Source organism: Syngnathus leptorhynchus, chromosome 15 (genome assembly GCF_054491065.1).
Source record: "Syngnathus leptorhynchus isolate UIUO chromosome 15, UIUO_Slep, whole genome shotgun sequence".
NCBI lineage: Eukaryota > Metazoa > Chordata > Actinopteri > Syngnathiformes > Syngnathidae > Syngnathus > Syngnathus leptorhynchus.
Window position 1 is genome coordinate 9,646,360 of NC_141209.1, and position 19,384 is coordinate 9,665,743.

Consider the following 19,384-nt stretch of genomic DNA (forward strand, 5'->3'; position numbering starts at 1 on the left):
TAAGAAAATAAATTCAAGATTCAAGAAGTTTATTGGCCATGTTTGGGCATGCCAAACAAGTTATTTGACTCCGGTAGATCTCAGCCTCTGTTCAACATTTAGGTGACTAACAACATTCAGGATATGTGCAAAAATTGACAATTATTCTCAAATATCCCCTGAGCTTAAACTCCCAGGAGGGCAAGGAAAAACTCAAAACTCCTACTCGAGGAAATGAGAAACCTTGAGAAGAGACCACAGATACGAGGGTCCCTCTTCCAGGATGACCAGGCTGTAGAGAGGACACGTAGCACACGTAATATAGACATTTCAAAAATAAAGCGTTGAGAGCAGGATGTTATTGCACAGCAATGACTCTGAGACTATGAGCTGCGTTTGTTCATCAGAACGACAGCCTGGGGGAAGAAGCTGTGTCTGTGTCTGCTGGTTTTGGCGTACAGCGCTCTGTAACGCCGTCCGGAGGGGAGTATTTCGAACAGACTGTGACCTGGGTGAGAAGGGTCTGCAGAGATGTTACTTGCACGTTTCCTGGTCCTAGACAGGTACAAGTATTGGATAGATGGGAGGTTGGTCCCGATGATCTTTTCTGCAGTCCTGATTGTCCGTTGCAAATCAGACAGTAATGGAGGTGCAGAGGATAGACTGGATGATGGCAGTATAGAAGGTCTTCAGCAGCTCCTGTGGCAAGTTGAACTTCCTGAGCTGTCTCAGAAAGTACAGCCTCTCCTGGGCCTTCTTCCGGGCAGAGTCTATGTGGCCGGTCCATTTCAGGTCCCGAGAGAATGTGGATCCCAGGAACTTGAAGGCATCTGTGGAGGGAATAGCATTAGTGAGGATAGTGAGAGGTGGAAGTGGTTAAGGGTCTCTCCTGAAGTCCACTGTCATCTCCCTGGTCTTGACCGGATTCAGCTCCAGGTAGTTTTGGCTGCACCAGTGGACCACCCGCTCCACCTCCTGTCTGTACGGAGTCTTGTCACCATCCCGGATCAGTCCAATGAGAGCATACTTCAGGAGCTTCACAGAGAAATCGCCTGAGGAGCAATCATTGGTATATAGAGAGAAGAGCAGTGGGGAGAGGACGCACCCCTTGGGAGCGCCAGTGTTGTTGGTCCGAGTATCTGATGTGATGGTCCCCAGCCTCACATGCTTTCTCCTGTTGGTCAGGAAGCTGGTGATCCACTGACAGGTGGAGGCAGGCACTGCGAGCTGGATGAATTCGATAATCTTCAAGAAATGAAAAACAGGTTAATCAGTATGGTTCTGTCGATTTACTGGTGACTGGTCCATTTGCCGACACATACCCGTATAATTGCTGGAGACCACTCCATTTTGTCTGCACACTCTGCTGGTAAACTATATTAATTTTTTATACACTGCTTAAAAAAATTAAAGGAACACTTTGAAAACACATCAGATTTCAATGGTGAAAAAAAAAAGTTGGATATCTATAGTGATATGGACAGTTTAATGTCTCAGGAACAAAAGGATGCCACATCTTTTGATGGAAATAAAAGTTTTCAGCCTACAGAGGGCTCAGTATATAGACACTCCAAAAATCAAAGTAAAAAAATGATGTGGCAGGCTCATCCATTTTCCCTAAATTCAATTTCTGCAACTCAAAATTATTTTCAATATCTTGTGTGGGCCCCACATGCTTGTTGTATGCATGCCTGACAACGTCGCGGCATGCTCCTAATGAGACGACGGATGGTGTCTTGTGGGATGTCCTCCCAGATCTGTCGAAGGGCATCAGTGACTCCTGCAAAGTCTGAGGAGCAACCTGGCGGTGTCTGATGGACCGAAACATTATGTCCCAGAGTTGTCCTATTAGGTTTAGACCAGGTGATCGTGAGGGCCATTCAATTGTGTCAATTCCTTCATCCTCCAGATACTGTCTGCATACTCTTGCCACATGAGGCTGGGAATGTCGTGGATCAGGAGGAACCCAGGACCTACTGCACCAGCGTAGGGTCTGACCATGGGTGCAAGGACTTATACCTTATGGCAGTCAGACTGCCGTTCTCTAGCCTGTAGTGGTCTGTTCGTCCCTCCATGGAAATGCCTCCTCAGACCATCACTGACCCACCACTGAACCGGTCATACTTAAAGGGAAATGTGCTTTCAGCAGTTTGCAAACATATTTTTTAAGGTTGTGTGAAACATATAATCATATCAATATAATATCTAGTATTGGAGTGCTTGTGTGGATTGGTGGGGGGTGAGGAATGTGCAGGCACACTGCATGAACTTGTTTTCTGCAAAGTGTTGCAAAACAGGCCCAGACGGGGAGTACCGGACGATAACACCTCAAGGTCGGTGAGGAACGAGGACAAAGAACAACACCACGTCCAGGTGGTTGGGCTTCGAGAGGAAAAAACCCAACCCCCTGACCACAGTGATGACACCTCGACGAGGAGGAGATGGCCATCGACCAATCATCACACAATATTTTGCATGCTTTAATATTCATATTGTGTTTCTTTAAAACTGGGCAACCCGGAAGAATGTGTCTTCTTTTGGTGGTCACAAAAACGCACGAGTTTTAGTGTGAGGGACCCGGCCGGGACCCAGGCCTGTATTAGTGCGCTTTGTTAGGAATTAACAATTGGTAAATTTGGTCTGATTGATCTACCGGTCTTCTCTTTGACAGAACGAACTCGCAAAATTGTTAGGTGCGCCAGTGTGTGGATTGGGACATAGTAACTTGTGTTAAGTGTTGATCGCAATTTGGAGTCAGATCAATAGCTAAAAATTCGTATCCTAACATACTGAATGATGTTGCAGGCATCATAGCGCACTCCTGGCCCTTTCACATCTATCACAGGTGCTCAGAGTAAACCTGCTCTCATCTGTGAAAAGCACAGGGCGCCAGTGGCGGACTTGGCAATTGTGGTGTTCTATGGCAAATGCCAATCGAGCTCCACGGTGCTGAGTAGTTAGCACAGGGCACACTACAGGACGTCGTGCCCTGAGGCCATCCTTGTGAAGTCTGTTTCTGTTTGGGCAGGGACATTCACACCAGTAGCCTGCTGGAGGTCATTCTGTAGGGCTCGGGCAGTACTCAACCTGTTCCTCATTGCACAAAGCAGCAGATATCGGTCCTGCTGATGGGATGAGGACCGTCTACGGCCCTGTCCAGCTCTCCTAGAGTAACTGCCTGTCTCCTGGAATCTCCTCCATGCTCTAGAGATTGTACTGGGAAACACATCAAATCTTCTTGCAACATCACGCATGGATGTGCCATCCTGGAGGAGTTGGACCATCTGTGCAACTTCAGGAGGGTTACGAAATCGCCTCATGCTCCCAGTCGTGATAACGACTCTAGCTAAAGCCAACACTCATGGAAAAACAGTTAAAAAAGATCAATAGGGAGGAACTTGAAATGGCCTCCACCTGCGAAACCAGTCCTGGTTTGGGGACCATCTCGTTGTAGCCCCTCAAGTGCACCTGTTGTTAATTCCATCAACACCCAGCTAAAAGTGTTTCACAACCCCCTCTATCACGTAGCTGACCAAAACCTTATCAGAAAAGTGTAATTGAAGTCATGCCATACCCTGATAAAAAACTGTTCAATTTTTTTTAGCAGTGTACATACCTGGACATTGGTTGTAGCCTGATGTGGACAAGCGACCAGTGTGCTCTACAACTGGCTGGGACCAGTTCCCATTTCATACATGCCCTGACACTGACCAGTGCATCGTTTGCCTAGAAGTGCACTGACACCAAGCAGTCAATTTCATCTTTATTCGCTACGACTGGTTCATTGTCTACAAGCCCTGAAATTGTAAGGCGACCAGTCAATTGTTTACTTATGCACCCCAAAGTCACCTGGGGTTGACTCCAGCTCAACCGCTCTAGAAAATGCATGAATGGAATGAGACAAGCTCATAAAGTTAGTGTAGGGGGAAAAAGGGTAAAACACTTGGTCAGACTTCATTTAAATTAGTGTTGCAGACATCTGTACTTGTGAGGTATAAAAATAAAAAAATTAGGACCAACAAAACCGGTTCCAGTGAGCGGTTGCTAGGACAACGGGCAAATCATCCGATCCTTGCAATCTCACGTAGGCGGCGCTCCCCGCAACCCCAGCGGGACCAACCTGGGCATGGGCCTCCACGATACGCCCTTGCCCGGGGACACCGGAGCCTCGGCGGGGGGCGGGTGCTCCGCCTGCCCACCACCTGCCTTCATGTGCAGCAGTGGGGGAGGGGCCAGTGTGTGGCCGTTCAGCCCCGGAGTCTCGTCCCTGGGGGCAGGTTGGTGCTCCAAGGTTGACAGCGATACCACTGGGCTGACCGTCGCAACGGAGGATGAGGGGGGCGGAGACTCAGCTGGTGGCGCCAGTGGTTGTGGTGGCGTTGCAGGAGCCAGCAGCCAGGGGCTGTTCAGGTCCTCAACTGGAGACGACATACCGTATTTTCCGCATTATTAGGCGCACTTAAAAACTCAAAATTTACTCAAAAAAACACAGTGCGCCTTATAATGCAGAGCGCCTTATATATGGATCAATTGATGAATTTGTTGATCCATACTGGTTGTACACAGCGCTCTGCCAAAATGTTTCAGTACGTTTTAGTACGACTAGTAAATTACAAGGTCGCATCGCTTCCCAGCATTACGGCAACCGTGGTCAGAGGGCGTCACTGAATAGCTGTTGTATCCGCGAGGCTATTTCATTTAAAAGCAGGCTGTTCCGTTCATGTGGAAGGGATATGGATATAGAAGGGAAACATAAGTAAGCAGTACCAATGTGTTAGATCGAACTTTAGTCAGTTCCGATCATTTTATAGGAGATAGTTTGAGAAACGCGATTGTTTACAGGGGGCTGCCACGACATTTTGCTGAGACTCATGGGAGTCTACGAGCTGAAGCTCATGGGAGTTTGCGGGTGGCTAATGCTATAATAATAGCCGCTATACGCACAAGGCTATTTTATTTCAAAATAGGCTGCTCCGTTAATGTTTCGAGTAAATTTACGGATCGATATGGAAGGGAAACATAAGTAAGCAGTACCAATGTGTTAGATCAAAATTTAGTCAGTTCCGATCATTTTTTAGGAGATGGTTTGAGAAATGCGATTGTTTACAGAGGGTTCATTGGTTATTGGCTAGTGGATGCATACCGCAACCCTAGTCAACCTCAGTTTGTTGCAGTATAGCTTTTATTTTATGCACCTTTTAATCCGGTGCGCCCTATATATGAAATAATTTCTAAAATAAAAAATTCAATGAGGGTGCGCTTTATAATACAGCGCGCTTTATAATCCAGTGCGCTTTACGGTGCAAAAAATACGGTGCTTTGATGTTAGTGTGACAACTTTAGGGCTGCAACTAACAATTAGCTTAATAACATTTTTACCTTAAACCATTCAAAACAAGGACATTTAAAATGGATAAGGCCAAAAAAAAAAAAAAAAAAAAAAAAAAAAGCAACATTCTTCTGATGAAAAGCACACGCCAATTTAGCGCTTTGGTTGTTATAGTGCGCGACCTTTCAGAACCCTTTAGCAACTATTTACTAAAAGGAAAAAAAAAACATAAGTGTGGGGTGCCAGGACTGTTTACATACCTGTTGCTGCTGAAGAAGACAGTGGCATGGCGTAATCCATCAGCAGCGGGGTCAGAGTCAGGAATGGTTGCCCTGGCAACGCGGGCCCCACCATGGATAAAAGCTCAGAGGGCACGATGGCCTGCAAGCCACAGAGGTCGCCTGCAATTATGGCGAACAGAAACAAATGAGCAAGCTTTTTTCCAGGACGTGCACCTGAGTGATATTTTTTCTGATCGAGTGCACCTGCCACTAAAGTGCAAACATTGAATCTTAGATGGCAACAAAGCAAGATGGTGTTGACGTCTTCACATCTATTTATGGCGGTCGCCCTGGCGTTATTGTTGGACCACGCTACATGTGGACTAGACACTGCCAGAGCGCAAGCTCCATAACTGTGACAACGTCCGTCAGAGATGGACAGCGAGGACGACGGCCGTCGTGCGAGCAATGCGAGTTGGGTGTGAGTGTGTGGGCGGGGCTAGTGGCCTACAGTGGTTTGCGAGTTCCATAACTGCGACAACGTCCGGCAGAGATGGACGGCTGCTGTGCGAGTAATGCGAGTCAGGTATGAATGCGTGGGCAGGGCCAGTGGCCCACAGCAGCTCCTTCCGAGTGCTCTGGGTCGCTACTTGTGTAAATCGAATTGTGGTGACGCTTTGACTCAGGTGCTGACTCGCCTTAGCTACTTACCACTCACACCGGGCGAGGGGGCGAGGCTCTTGCACCGAGACAGGATGTTGGGCACCGTCCTGGGTCGATTCTTCGCCATAAGCTCCAAGTGGGAGGCGGCGGGCGGGGCCACCTTTGGCTGATGGACCGCTGCGGTTTTAGGCGAAGGAAGGGGTGGGGCGACTGAGGCGAGGTCGGGTGGCGCTTGTTCCCGTGGAAGCTTCTGAGCGGAGGAATCAAATACGACGTCCCCGTCACCCAAAGAGGCTGCTGGGTGGAGCTCGGAAGCTGCGGGCGCCACAGCAACGGCGGAGTCGGTCGTCGCGGACGAGAGCGGGGACGTGGGACGGGGCTCAGGGGAAGGCGAGGGGCGAACGATGTTGGCATTGCTGTTTGGGTTTAAGCACATGCACCGGTTTTCAAGTCACTGCACGTAGTGACATCATCAGCCCTGTGATCAGAATGATGCAATGTTGACTCTCTCCTCCGCGGAGCCAGTCTTGGACTTGCTCCAGATCGACACACACATTGCAGCTGCTCCAACATCATATTGTGTTCCTTTCAGTTTTTTTCCCCCCATTCCTTGCTCGTTTGACACATTGGCAAAGCATTTGAGGCATAGCGGCGCGCCTCCGAATCATATGCTGAGGCTCTAATCAAGCAAATGGCATCTCTTTGCGGTCGCCACAACATGGACTGAAAATGAAAATCTAATGGAGTTGTGAGGCCAACACTCCTCCTCACCAGTTTGTTTTGTTGGCAGAACTGTTCCCGCTGGCGTCGTCTTCCGGGCTGTCTGGCCTCAACGACTTGAAGCAGTCACGGCCTCCGTCACCTGTGATTGACAAGCACAGTTTTATTGTCAAGCTGCTTTGTGGGCACGGTCCTCTCTGGGGTGCTTCTTGCGTCACCGACAGGATGAGGGGCGATTTCAAAAGAGGTGGAAACTCACGCGGAAGGAGGCTGGCCATTAAACGCTCCCTCCGTTGGGTCAGCGCCATCTTCTCCTGTCTTAGACGCTTTTCGGTAGCTCGGAGCTTCTCAATCACCTGAACGGCCTGCAAACAAAAACCAGCGGCAAAAGTAGGGCCAGACCCTCAACAGCCGAAAATGTCCCACACTCACCTCATGCAAGGTGGTGGCGGCGGACACGTTGCCCTTTAGCTGGAGTTCATTCCTTAACTTGCTGAACATGCGCGACATCCTGTGCCGCCGCAGCCGCTCCGAGACGTTGTGGGCAAGTTTCTGCACAAGGACGTCACATGGAAGGCTGAGGTGGAGGATGTCCTGATATGCCACAAACAAGCTTTCTTACGCTGTCAGCAGAGCGGAATCCTTCGCAGTCGCTCGAGTCGGATGAGTGATCCGTCCGGTCGCTGGACGATTCCACCAGGTTGATAACGCGGCCTTCGGGATCTCGGACATTGTCCTCGTCATCCACAATGCAGACCACGTCCAGGTCCGCCACATCTCTGGCTGGCTCCGGCGAGCTGGATGAAGGAGCCTGTACGCCTGAAACTTTTGACTCTGCCACATCCGGGTTATTCAGGAAGGCCGTGGGCGTTGTCTCGTCTCGCACGCTGCAGACGTCCGAAATGATGAGGTCAGGGGTGGCAGCAATATTCTTTGTGGAGGTGCCGGGAATAATTCTGTCGGTGCTGCTCTTCTGACTCGAGGAATCGAGGAAAAGCGGCAAGGAGACTCGGTTGACTGTGAACGACTTGAGGCCCGAGATGCCGGCGTTTGTGCTTGGCGGCACTGAGCCACCAGCCGTGCCGCTCACAGGAGCCATGAGAGAAGCTCCAGAGGCGCGGGTGGAACCTGAGGACAACAAGAGCAGCTTTCATCACGATTTGTAAACAAGGATCTTTGCGCGCGATTCTCGTTCTCATTTTTCATATGGCGCCAGACCATTTGCGATGACGATAAAGCACTCGAGAAGTGCACGCCCTTTACAATCATATTTTTTGATTCGGAACTCGCTCACAAGCGTCAACACAAATAGCAAATGCGGACTACGGGTGAGAGTCTGAGCTCTGACGTGCCTTTCAATTGTGCAGGAAATATTAAATGTGGCGACACTGAGCATTGGGACACTGGAGAGGGGTTTTCCTTTTGGGGACTCGCCTGTCTTGTCTGTCTCCGCTCTCAGTTGGTTGACTGGGATCAGCTGGACCAGTTTGCCGTCCGGTCTGCGGTAGTAGCGAACGCCCGACGGACTCTGTACCTGCCGCAGAATCATCCGGACTGTTGAGGAGGAGGGCACGGCCGGGCGGGCCGTCGGCATGTGGGGACCTGCGAGCGGAACCATTCAAGACTCCCAAAAGTCATGTGTGTGCTGTTTCCAAACATACGCAACCTGCTTTTTTGTGAGGAATGATTAGCTTGCTCAGTTAGGAAATGAATGGAAATTGTTACTCGACACCGGAAAACCAGTTCACTTTAAGCTCACCTGGTGATGGAGGTGGCACCAAGTAGTAAGTGACAGCAGCAGCAGGCGTAGCAGTTGATTTTGAGGTCAAGGTTGCCGTGGTGACGGCAGATGCGGTAGTAACAGGTGATGTGAAGGGGGCAATTGCCATGGAGACGGCGGTTGACGAAAAAGCGGCAGTTGCCGGGGAGATGGCAGCTACACTGAAGGCAGCTGTGGCAGCGACGAGTGCAATGGACGTGGTGGTTTCCGTGGAGACGGCATTACCCGTGGAGACGGCATTACCCGTGGAGATGGCGGGTGACGTGGTGGTCGGGGTTGTAGTAGTAACGAGTGCTGTGGACGCTGCGGTTGCCGTGGAGACAGCGGTTGACGTGGAGACAGTGGTTGACATGGAGACGGTACTTGACGTGGAGATGGCGGTTGACGTGGAGACAGCAGTTGATGTGGAGACGGCAGTCGACTTGGCGGTTGGGTACGTCAGCCCATGGCGGGGAGAAGAGATCCGCTGGGGCTCAGGTAAGGTTGGAATAATGGTCTGCTTCTTGGCGGCCGCCACACGGCCGGTCAGATACGCCGCCAGACGGTTGGCGGGGTGGAGTGCCCCCATCTCGCCTAACTGGATCTTGGCCAGAGGATAGTTTTTCCCGTTCACCTGCATGGAGACACAAGCCAGCCGATCCAATCCATCACTCAGTCGCCTTTGAAAGCGCTCTAAAAAGCTCTAAAAGAGTCAACATCATCACGGCTCACCTGGATGGGGTCGGTGCCACCCGCTTGCTTCTTGCTGGCCAACAGGAAGCCGGCGACTGAGACGCCGTTGAAGAAGGGCAGAGCCAAGCCCATCTGGCTCCTGTCCTCCCGCTCGCTCCAAGCTCGTTCTGCCAAATCTTTTTCTGTGTCGCTTTGGTTGAGCTCCTGAGGAGAGTCCTCTGTAAAATCCTCCTCGGTGACCTCACGTTGCCAGGCCTCCATGGGCTCCACCTCCTGCGCCTGCCGGGTTTGATGAGGCACCACAAAAGTTTTTGACAGCAAAGGTGGAGGTCACTGACCTTTAGAAAAGATTGTACTTTGTTTGGACTTATCTTGACTGGAGCTGAACAACATACTCTGTCAAGCGCACTAACCGTCTGAGCGCCATCTTGTTTGCTGATGAGAACTTTGTAGTGGATGGTGCCGTTGTCCTCCACCGTCTGGCTGATGGGACTGATCTGGTACTTGCGGGCCCAAAAGGGCTTTTTCAGTCGGTCCTGGGCCATGGCCTCACACAGCATCTTCAGCACGTGGTCGCGGTCCTCATCGCACGTCCAGCGACCCTCGGTGAGGATGGTCAGACGTCTGGACGCTCTCGACTCCTCCGCAAGGTTTGCCGGCTCAGCTGGCAAGACGGACGTGACGCTCACACCCCCTCTTTCTTATTCACTTCCACAAAATTCACACAAAAACTGGAGGAACTTACTTGGATACAAAGTTGCGGGTTTTTTGCCATATTTCATCTTGCACCGTTTGGGCTTCCTAAATGGCTTCTGAAGGACGATGGTGGCATAGTCAGTGGAAGGTTGCTGGCTAAAATTCTCCATTGAGTCAGTCAGCACTTACCTGCTGCGTTGTTCCACACTTTCCCACAAATCGTCTCACTCGGGCACAGCTGCCGGTGTCCTGTGTCGCCTTTTGGATCGTGCAAATTGTTTCTTAATTTCGAGGTTCATTTTTGGCTGAATGAAATAAGATGGAGGAGCACCTTGGAAAGCGAGACAGCTTCGGGGACATGCGTCATCTCTAGGTGGGCGTCGCTGTCGTCCCTCTTCCATAGCGTCCGGATGCGCTCGGCGGGCTGAGAGACGCTGTCGGCTTCCTTGAGTACTGAAGGGAAAGAAAAAGACTGACGCCGGCAAGTTCAAATCCATCTTGCAGGTGTCTTTTGACATTTTCCAGACTTTCAACAGACATTTTTTTGGTTTCTTTTCTACTGCTGAGTTAAACAGGCTTGTAACTTTTTGCAACCTCCTCCGACAGATTTGGGGAAGAAAGATGGCAGCCATCCGTCGTTGTCGGCTTTATGTATGATGTGGCGCGTTGGCCTAATTGAGACCAGCTTGCGTAAAATTGAGTCAAAAGTCCATCATGAACTCGCATGTCTTGTGTGTGCACACTTGAAGGTCTTTTGCTGAACCGGCAGTGGATGGCGTGAGCAATGCAGAGCCACACGGACTTACTGTAGGCCATCTTCATCCTCTTCCTCTTCTTCCTTTTGGTGGCGCCGCGGCCTGATGGGCTGGAGTCAGAGCCGTCCAGGTTCTTGAGCAGAACCACCTTCTGCTTGAGGCAGCGACAGCCCAGCATGCACTGCGGCCGGCCGCAGTGGCTCAGCCGGGCCGTGCGGGCCAGGCTGGAGCAGACGCAGCCCAGGCGGCAGAAGTCGTTGAGGCATGCTGGATCGGGCCGGGGTGCCAGCTGGATGGGGGCGGTGGGGTTGTCGGTCACAAAACCCTGCCGGCAATGACATGGAGTGTGTGCAAAACGTATCAAGCGCTGACATGGGAACTTTAAATCAACCTTGTCTACCTTTAAGGTGAAAAGCGACGTGAGCGATATGGAGGCCCTCTCCTCCGTGATGAAGGTGCGGGGATGCCCCGCCCAGGCAGCGCCATCCTCCAGGTCTTTCTGCCTTAGCAAGCCTCGGGTCAGCGGCAGTTGAAGGGAACTTGAATGGTCTGCGCCGGACTGCTGGGGGGCCGGCTTACGTTTGAGCCTCTTCCTCCTCTCAAAAGGAGGGGACTGAGCGGGGGGAGAGAAGAGCATGTCTGGTGCAGGGCAGACTATGGGCGGAGTTTCCTTTGATTTTGGAGACTCCTCTGCGAGGGGAGCTGGGGCCTGGGAGGAGTCTGTCAAAAGGGGTTTGGAACTCTTGGGCTTCCTTTCAGCTTTCTTGGAGGTCTTAAGCTGCAGGTGGGGGGCTTTGGCTCTCTTGGAGGGTGGGATGAACCCAGTGATGAGGTCGAAGCTGGGCGGGGCAGCGCTTTGCTTCTTGAGGACGCTGCCGAGCGTGCGCACGTAGCTGCTGCTGCTGGCGGGAAGCTCGTAGACTGGCAGCGAATTGGGCGGTGGCTGAGAGAAGCTGGCCACGCGCTGGTCGATCAGCTTGGCCTCGCTCTCCAGGTATTGGTCCAGCATGTCGCTGCAGAACGCCGACAAGTTCTTGCGGTTCTGCTCTGAGCTGACTGACACTGCTAAGAGCAAAGCTCCATGAAAGGCAATATTCGAGAGTCGCACACGAGACAGCGCACGTTATTGAGAGTATATGGGTCACCTTCGGTCCTGGAAGGTGAAGGAGTCTCCAAGGATTCCGAAGGACTGAACTTTTCCCTCCAACCTTTAATTTGCGTCACATCTGTCGTCTTCCCGGTCCTGGACACAAACGATCCAGAAGCGCCTAGAAAAATACAGAAAGACGAATGAATTACACTGAGCATCGACAAAGGCTATGGTTGCTTAGAGCTGCCTCATCATGGTGACAAACATCCATTTCGGCTTGTCTTCAACAGTCGACAACAAAAGTGCATCTTCCTTCGACAAGTTTGACAAGCTAATGTTGACGAGTCCAATCCTTAAACTCTGTGACTCACCCTTCAACGCCGGCAGTGCCTGGCTTAGAGGTTCCACGCTGGCTCCCGGGGGTGGTATGGGGAGACGCACACCCAAGTACTGCAGGTCGATTGAGAGGCTGGTGTCCAGCAGGTTCATCTTCAGTCCAACTGACCAAATGACACAACATGAACGTTAGTTAGCCTGACGGCAAAACTGCTAGTCTTTGGTGAAGAGGAAAAACACAACACATGACCATGACGACTGAGATAGGGAAAAAAGATTTTAGCAAGCCCATTGTTTTTTTTTTGTTTTTTTATAGAAGGTGACAGTGAGTTTTGAAGGTGTCCTGGAATTCTGCTGATTGACAAACAAATTTCAGGAGAGAGGAAAATTATGATTCCGACCCTCTTGCAGCACTGGGTGGATGATCTGCTGGTGCTTCATCATCTTGAGGTCTTTGACAAGAGCTTCCTCATAGAAAGCGATCGTCTCCTCTGGTGATAAAGAGTCAAAACGGGAAGCGGTGCGCTTAGCACAAAAAAGAAAAGTTGATCCGGAGACACGGCTGTTCGATTACCGCGGGAGCAATCTTCCGTTGCTCGCAGCAGGCCAATGTCCGGTAGCGACGGCACAAGCTGGCTGTTTGCTTCTTGCTCGTCACTCTCGGGGATATGAAGCTTGAGAGCCTCCTAAAACATAAAAGCATTGTTTTTCTTTGAAGTGACGACACCAGGAACTCGTCCTGGGACCAAAATCACAGAGGTGATCTAATACTGACTTGCAAAGCCAGCATTTTGGGGTCATGACCTCTAACATAAGAGTGACAATAAATTGTTGCTACACTACACTTCTTAGGCATAGTTTACGGAATATTTTGCAAATTTGCGACCTAATTTAAGTTCATAACGATGTCAAAACTATAAAAAAAAAAAAACACTATAAAATCAACAGCTTTACACTGATGTTTATGTTTTGCTACATTGGGATCGTAGTAATCGAGTACATTTCGCGAAATACAACTTCTAAACAATGGACAATGGTCATTTCACAAGAATTTGAAATGGACAAATGGGGGTAAACGTTTGAGCAAGTGCATTCTGATGGCCTCTACACGTGCAACTGCTGACTCATTTCAAATGAGCGCTTTGGTTCAAAGCCGTGAATTCCATCATCTGGAGACTGGCTCTGGTGCACATTGAAACTTTGGCGCCCACAAGATCTTCACTCGACGGTGCTCAATGAGACATCATCCTGGTGAGGACGATGGTGACAAACACAATATGGCTGTGTGAATGTGCGAGTTCGCTACCTTGGACGTGAAAGAGATAAAGAGCTGCTCCTCAACTTCTTCCAGGTTAGGCTTCATGGTCGCGTAGGCGGAGTCGTCCGTCTTCAGGTCCAAATCGGACATGGCGGCTTTTCGCCGTCGAGCCTTCTTTTTGCTCTTCAGTTGTTTGGGGGACGCCATTCTCGGGACATGCTCAGGAGGAGCCGGTGTGTTGGGTTCTCCGGAGACATCAGCCGGACAGGGAGGTAGAAGCGAATCCGGATTGGGAAACTCCACGCCCATTGCGAGGTGCTCCTCCGTCGAGAAAAACTGCATGAGATCGGCGATAGAAGGCGTAGGGGACAACGCATCGCCGTCCAAGGAGGAAAACGTTGGCGAGAGAGTCAGCGGAAGTGCAAGGGGAGACAGTTCTCCTGGGAAAGGCAGCGGCTGCTCACTCTCTTGAAAAGAAAGGGAATGGACAGCTGGGGGATCGGGCTGGACCGGGACACCAGATGGGGATGGCTCATTGGCTGCACTTTGGGAAGGCAACAAGGAGGACTCCAGTGAAAGTCTCTGAGCCGTGGGCTGGAACATTTCAAAAGAGGGCTCCACATAGGGTTCAGGAGGAGGTAACACCGTATGCCACTTAAAGACAGACGGGTCACAGTCTTTGCTTGACAATGAAGCCTCAGGAGCCTTGGAAGACCCTGAGTCCAGCTCCAATGCAAAGGTGGGAGGGAGAGAAGGCAGTGGCACTGGCGAACTCACGGGGGACAACGACTCAAAGCCAAAAGCTGAACACGGTGAGTCAGCAAGAAAATGAGAAGACTTGGACACTAAGAGCGGCGGGATGCTTGGGATGTCGGGAGCATCACGGTTCAACAGTGGAGACAAAGAGGAGGTAGGAAGAGATGAACAAAGCAAAGTCTTGTGGTTTCCAAGTGGCTCTTCAACCTTGGTAAACTCTGCTTTTGCTGGCTCACAAGCTGAACGCACCAGGACATGATGGCAAGTTCTTAATCGTTTTGCTTCCGGAGAAGCCAGACTGCAGATGGCTTGAGAAGGTTCTTCTCCCAGACTCAACTTGTCTGATCCGCTTGGGCTACAACCCTGGTTGTCAGGTTTCACGTTAGATGTTGTGTTTGGATTCTGATTAACAGAAGCGGTGCTTGTCCCGCTTCGGACCTCTGCAGGAAGTTGGGTCAAGGAAGATTCCAACTTGCTTTTGACGGCCTTGGTCTTAGTGGAATGTTTTTTCAAGAACAGCGCCAAGGCTGGCAGAGGAAGAGGCCGTTGGACCTTGGACTGACGTTCAGGCTCAGAAACAACCAGTCCCTGGCCCTTTGTTTGCGGTGGAGCTTCACTCGAAGACTCTGCCGACTGCTTATTGGCTTTATCAATGTCTTGGCTTGTGGCGTTTCCTGCACTTGTAATAGCGTTGCTTTGCTCAAGTCCCTTTGAGGAGTCCACGCTGCATCTCGTTAAAGAAATTTGCGCCTCTCGGCCCAGGTCCCCAATTATTTGATCTGCTGGTCGTGAGTTGTTGCTAAAGAAAACAACAGTAGCATGTCATTCATTTACAACTCACAAGGTGGTTGTAAGGAGACAACAAACAATCACTGGTGCCTGTCAATCAAGTCTAAAGACCATGGTGTCAGAACCAAGACAGCTCGTTCAAACGGCATCTTGAGAAGGATTCACTTGATCTACAACTAAGCACAGAGCAGATCAGGCAAGCACCAAGACATACATTCTCATTTACAGAATGGGTCACTTCCCCAAAACATTTAGCAACATGGAGGACTTCTTGAAGGACAACTCAAGCTCAGAGTAGGAAGCAATGTGATGTTGCAGTAAAGAATAAAAGCATCTTTAAAAGAAGAAGCTCTTACCAGGTAGTGTTCTTCACAACTTGGGGTGCAGGCCCCAAGGATGGTTCTTGGACACAATTTGTAGTGTTCGTAAAGCTTCGAGCTTTGTGATTTGCAAGCAAAGATTTCAAGCTTTTCTTGAGCGGTTGCTGCCGACCGGATACTGCAGCTTCATCTTGGTTGGATTTCATCTTTGGGCCGAGCGAACCGACACCGTCCTCCCTGAGTCCTTTAGCAAACGGGTTGTAATCGACTTTGAGTTGAGCAAATTGGCAGTTGTGGTACGTGGTGACAGCCATGAACTCAGTCTGTTGAAATGTGAACGTGGCAACGTTTGAAGCATTCAGCTTAACATCTTCAGGAGCTTTCTCCGTCTGGACCACATGCAAACGCGGAATGTAGCGATGCATCGGGTGCACTAGGGCGTTGCCTTGCTGGTCGGCCGCGTTGCTGGTCAGCTTCAGTTTGTAAAACGAAACCGGATTCTGCATCCAGAGCTGACCGGCGGCAGGTGACTCGGGATGGGCAAACGGAAGATTTGTCATGTGTCGTTCCGCCTTCCCGGCCGCTCGCCAGCTGGTGCCGGTCCAGGTGTAACGATTCTGGTCTACCAGCTGAACGTCCATCATCAAAACATACTTCTTGGACGGCTGCAGTCCAGAGATGCGAAAGCGGCAATATGGAAACATCCTGCTGCCTTGCTTCGTCAGAATCATTTCAGTTTTACACCTGAAGAACTCGTTCCACATGTTGTTGTTGTCCAAAGTTACTTGGATGCCTCTGCAAGTGCTCTCAGCTGGAAGCAAATCCCCTCTGGACAGTTTGGTGGCATCGCGTCTACTGCAGGATGTTCCTGTCTGCGCGTCGGCTTCACCCGACAAGGTGGCCTCTTTGTAACTTCCATTTGAGCCTTGGCCCGCCTGAGCAAAGTGTTGAGGTACATAAGCAGCATCAGGCGCAACTGCAGGGCTGGCCGACCTGCCATCATCAAACACCATCACTTTCTGTGGTGCCTTAGAGGCCATGGGCGCATCCCACACGTCTTTAGCATTTTCTATGTCTTACTAGAGGGCACAAGAACATCCTGGGGGGAGGGGGAAAACAAGTACTTTACCACGCATGATAATCATGACATCATTGCATACTAACAAAGCTGTAACGCGAACCTGGTAATGAATTAGCATGCTAACAATTCATTGTGAACACGTTACATTACACCAACAAGACTGTTCTTCCATTTAGAGACCAAATAGCAACTGGACGAGTCAAGTCAAGTTTATTTGTCCGTGAGAGTGGCCTTGCAGCAGCATTTTGTACTAACTGTAGACTTTTGATGCTGGACTTGGGAAGACCAGAGAATAATACATTACAGTAGTCCAGGCGCGACGTGATAAACGCATGTATAATAATTTTCGCATCACCGGTCGAGAGGATTGGGTGAATCTTTGCAATATTACGAAGGTGAAAAAACGCAATTCTGGTTATATTCTTAATGTGCTTTTGAAAGGAGAGCGTTTGGTCAAATATCACCCCGAGATTAGTTACAGTATCACTCTGAGTGATAGTACGGTTATCTATAGTTATAGTGGTTTCCTTAAATAAATGTTGATCACGAGCTAGACCAATTATCAACATCTCAGTTTTATCTGGGTTAAGACGTTGAGAGACATTGCTTGATCTCCGCGAGGCACGCCTCAAGATTACAACAGTCCATTGAAAACTAATATTAGCTCTTAGATTGTACGCCAACACGTAACAAGTGGATAATTTTCTCTACTAGTTAGCCTCATTCAGGTCGTGTTGCCACAAATAATCTCCAAAAAAGCTATTTTGTTCCCCCACAGGGAAAACGCAATTTTTTCCGGAACCCATCATCAGATATTCCAAATCTTCAGGATATCATTCAAACAAGACTCAGCGTTTTACAAACTGTTATTTTGGTCAATCTTGTCACATTTACATTCATAGCTACAGACTATAGTTTAATATATCTAACCTATTTGGTTTTTATTTTTTAATGCAGAAATCATCTATATTTGAAATGTGCTTTATTTTGAGATCAGACGGCGACTTAACTAAAGATGGCTAACATATTATTTGAGACAAAACAAGTTAACTTGACAACAAAACCTCTATTTTAAATTATTTATTTGCACGTTGCTTTAAACGTTATCATAAATACATATGCTACTTTTTATCCAAGCATCATGCAACAATGGAATACAATCGGCTAACTGGCTAGCTAGGATAGTAGGAAGCTATCATGCCAAACATGCTAGCTCGGCCTGAAACACAACCTCCATCAAACACGACCATGCGTTTCATGACGTCACTCTGATTACCTTCCACACGGTTAAAAGCTTCTACCGCGCGGACACCGTGACCTCAATCCACTTAACCACCCTTTGCGCTCAGTTCACGTCTCTTCGACAGGTTTCTTTCTTCCTTGGTTAGTTGTTCCTACCGCTAGCAGACTGACGTCAGTCGGTCGGTCGGTCGGTCGGTAGGTCCGTCCGTGTGCTGCTACGTCACGACGCGTGACTGCTCAGTGCGCACCCTCCTTGGCCGCCATTTTAATGCCATGCCGCCACCACCTGCCTCTCCTTCGTCGTCGGTCAGACGTCGCCGTTCCACCGGGACCGTCGTCACCGTTGTAGTTCGACAGCCGGCGGCAGCGCGTTGGCCCCGAAACGGATTTGGTAGGGTTTGTACCGCGGCGAGAACTTAAACAGCAACCTAGGACCGCGAGTCGAACGTGATCTGAAGTAAACTCAACTACGACGTGTAATAACAATGACTCGTTTGAGCTTGTGCAACGAAGCGGTAATACAACGACGGTTTTAACGCGTGTACCGGTACGCGTGCGTTCAATTACGACGACGTGTAACAAGTACAACTAGTTATGACAACGACGTGCAGTAACTCACCGACGACATAACACTAGTTTGTGGCGCAAAATGGCGGAAGTCTATTTTCGTCCTAGTGTACTTCAATGGTTAGAAGTAATTAACGTACAAAACGTAACTTTAGTAGTGTAATTATGAAACTGAAATTTGTTTACGTTTACTTGCTGTACTTGGGAAGTGCGGGGATCTGTGCATTTTATACCCTGCTATGTAAAAAAGTCAGTACTTCTAGCGAACAGAATTGAGGAGGTACAACTTAATTGGTCTATAGCCAGTGACGTGGGGTGAGGTTCATGACTGGATTTGTCCGGCACCTAACCATGTCACAAAAAAGGTTGGGGACCGCTGCTCTAATGTGGCTTATTCATTATTTAATTTGAACTATTTTAATTAAAATCTCATATCAGCAGTCTTCACACATTAAAACACTCAATAAAGCATATGGAATCCCAAACTTGTTTTCGATTGTGCGTACCACTCCGTTCCCAAGTCCCGTTGTCTGAATCAAACCTTTTTAACTCCGGAGTTGCTCTTCCTTTACTGATGACCTCTTGCTTCGACCGAAAATCCATCATTGAAAACCGTTTAGATATGTAATCCTCCATTTTAAAACGAAATGTAAAAACGGGAAAAAACAAAACGAATCTAAAACGGAACAAATGGACGACTGCTCCTCAGTTCACTGTAAATGTGAACTGGAGATCAGGTAGGCGCATGAAGCATCCCGGGATCACGAGCACCCCCTGCCATAAGGCTGGAGAACTTTTTTTTGTAGCCTCCATAAGGTCTCTTTACAAAGCCGTTTTGTTCATCTAAAGCAACACGACGTTACAGACAGATGACAGAAAACACAAGATATTATATAAATCAGCGTAACTACGGAAATTAGTTAATATAGCCACAGTGTTTGAACACTTAAACAGCTATATAAAGACAAAGAGCAGTTCTGTCTCACTGCATAGCCTGTCAACATAGGCAGCCGCGTGATTACGCACGCAATCCTCAGAGGAGGCTCGACAGGACGTTGGTTCCTCCGACGTCAAATCGTCTTCGATTTAAAATAACTATAAATATTCAGCGATTTTGGTTCAAAATGATA

General features: G+C 49.3%; 1 protein-coding gene across 1 annotated transcript; it reads right to left on the reverse strand.

Moving 5' to 3' along the window:
* Positions 1–12: 12 nt before the first annotated feature.
* On the reverse strand, positions 13–18,183 carry mgaa (MAX dimerization protein MGA a). Its single transcript, XM_085931276.1, is given in 23 exon segments — positions 13–4,397; positions 5,569–5,709; positions 6,241–6,608; positions 6,964–7,054; positions 7,172–7,280; positions 7,282–7,464; positions 7,535–8,040; positions 8,347–8,514; positions 8,672–9,305; positions 9,404–9,643; positions 9,778–10,028; positions 10,110–10,176; positions 10,250–10,318; positions 10,392–10,513; positions 10,867–11,140; positions 11,216–11,877; positions 11,961–12,083; positions 12,277–12,405; positions 12,643–12,732; positions 12,816–12,927; positions 13,548–15,054; positions 15,401–16,463; positions 17,722–18,183. Coding segments are annotated over 22 exon segments (7,188 nt in total). The 5' UTR covers positions 16,405–16,463; positions 17,722–18,183; the 3' UTR covers positions 13–4,059.
* Between the last annotated feature and the right edge of the window lie 1,201 nt (positions 18,184–19,384).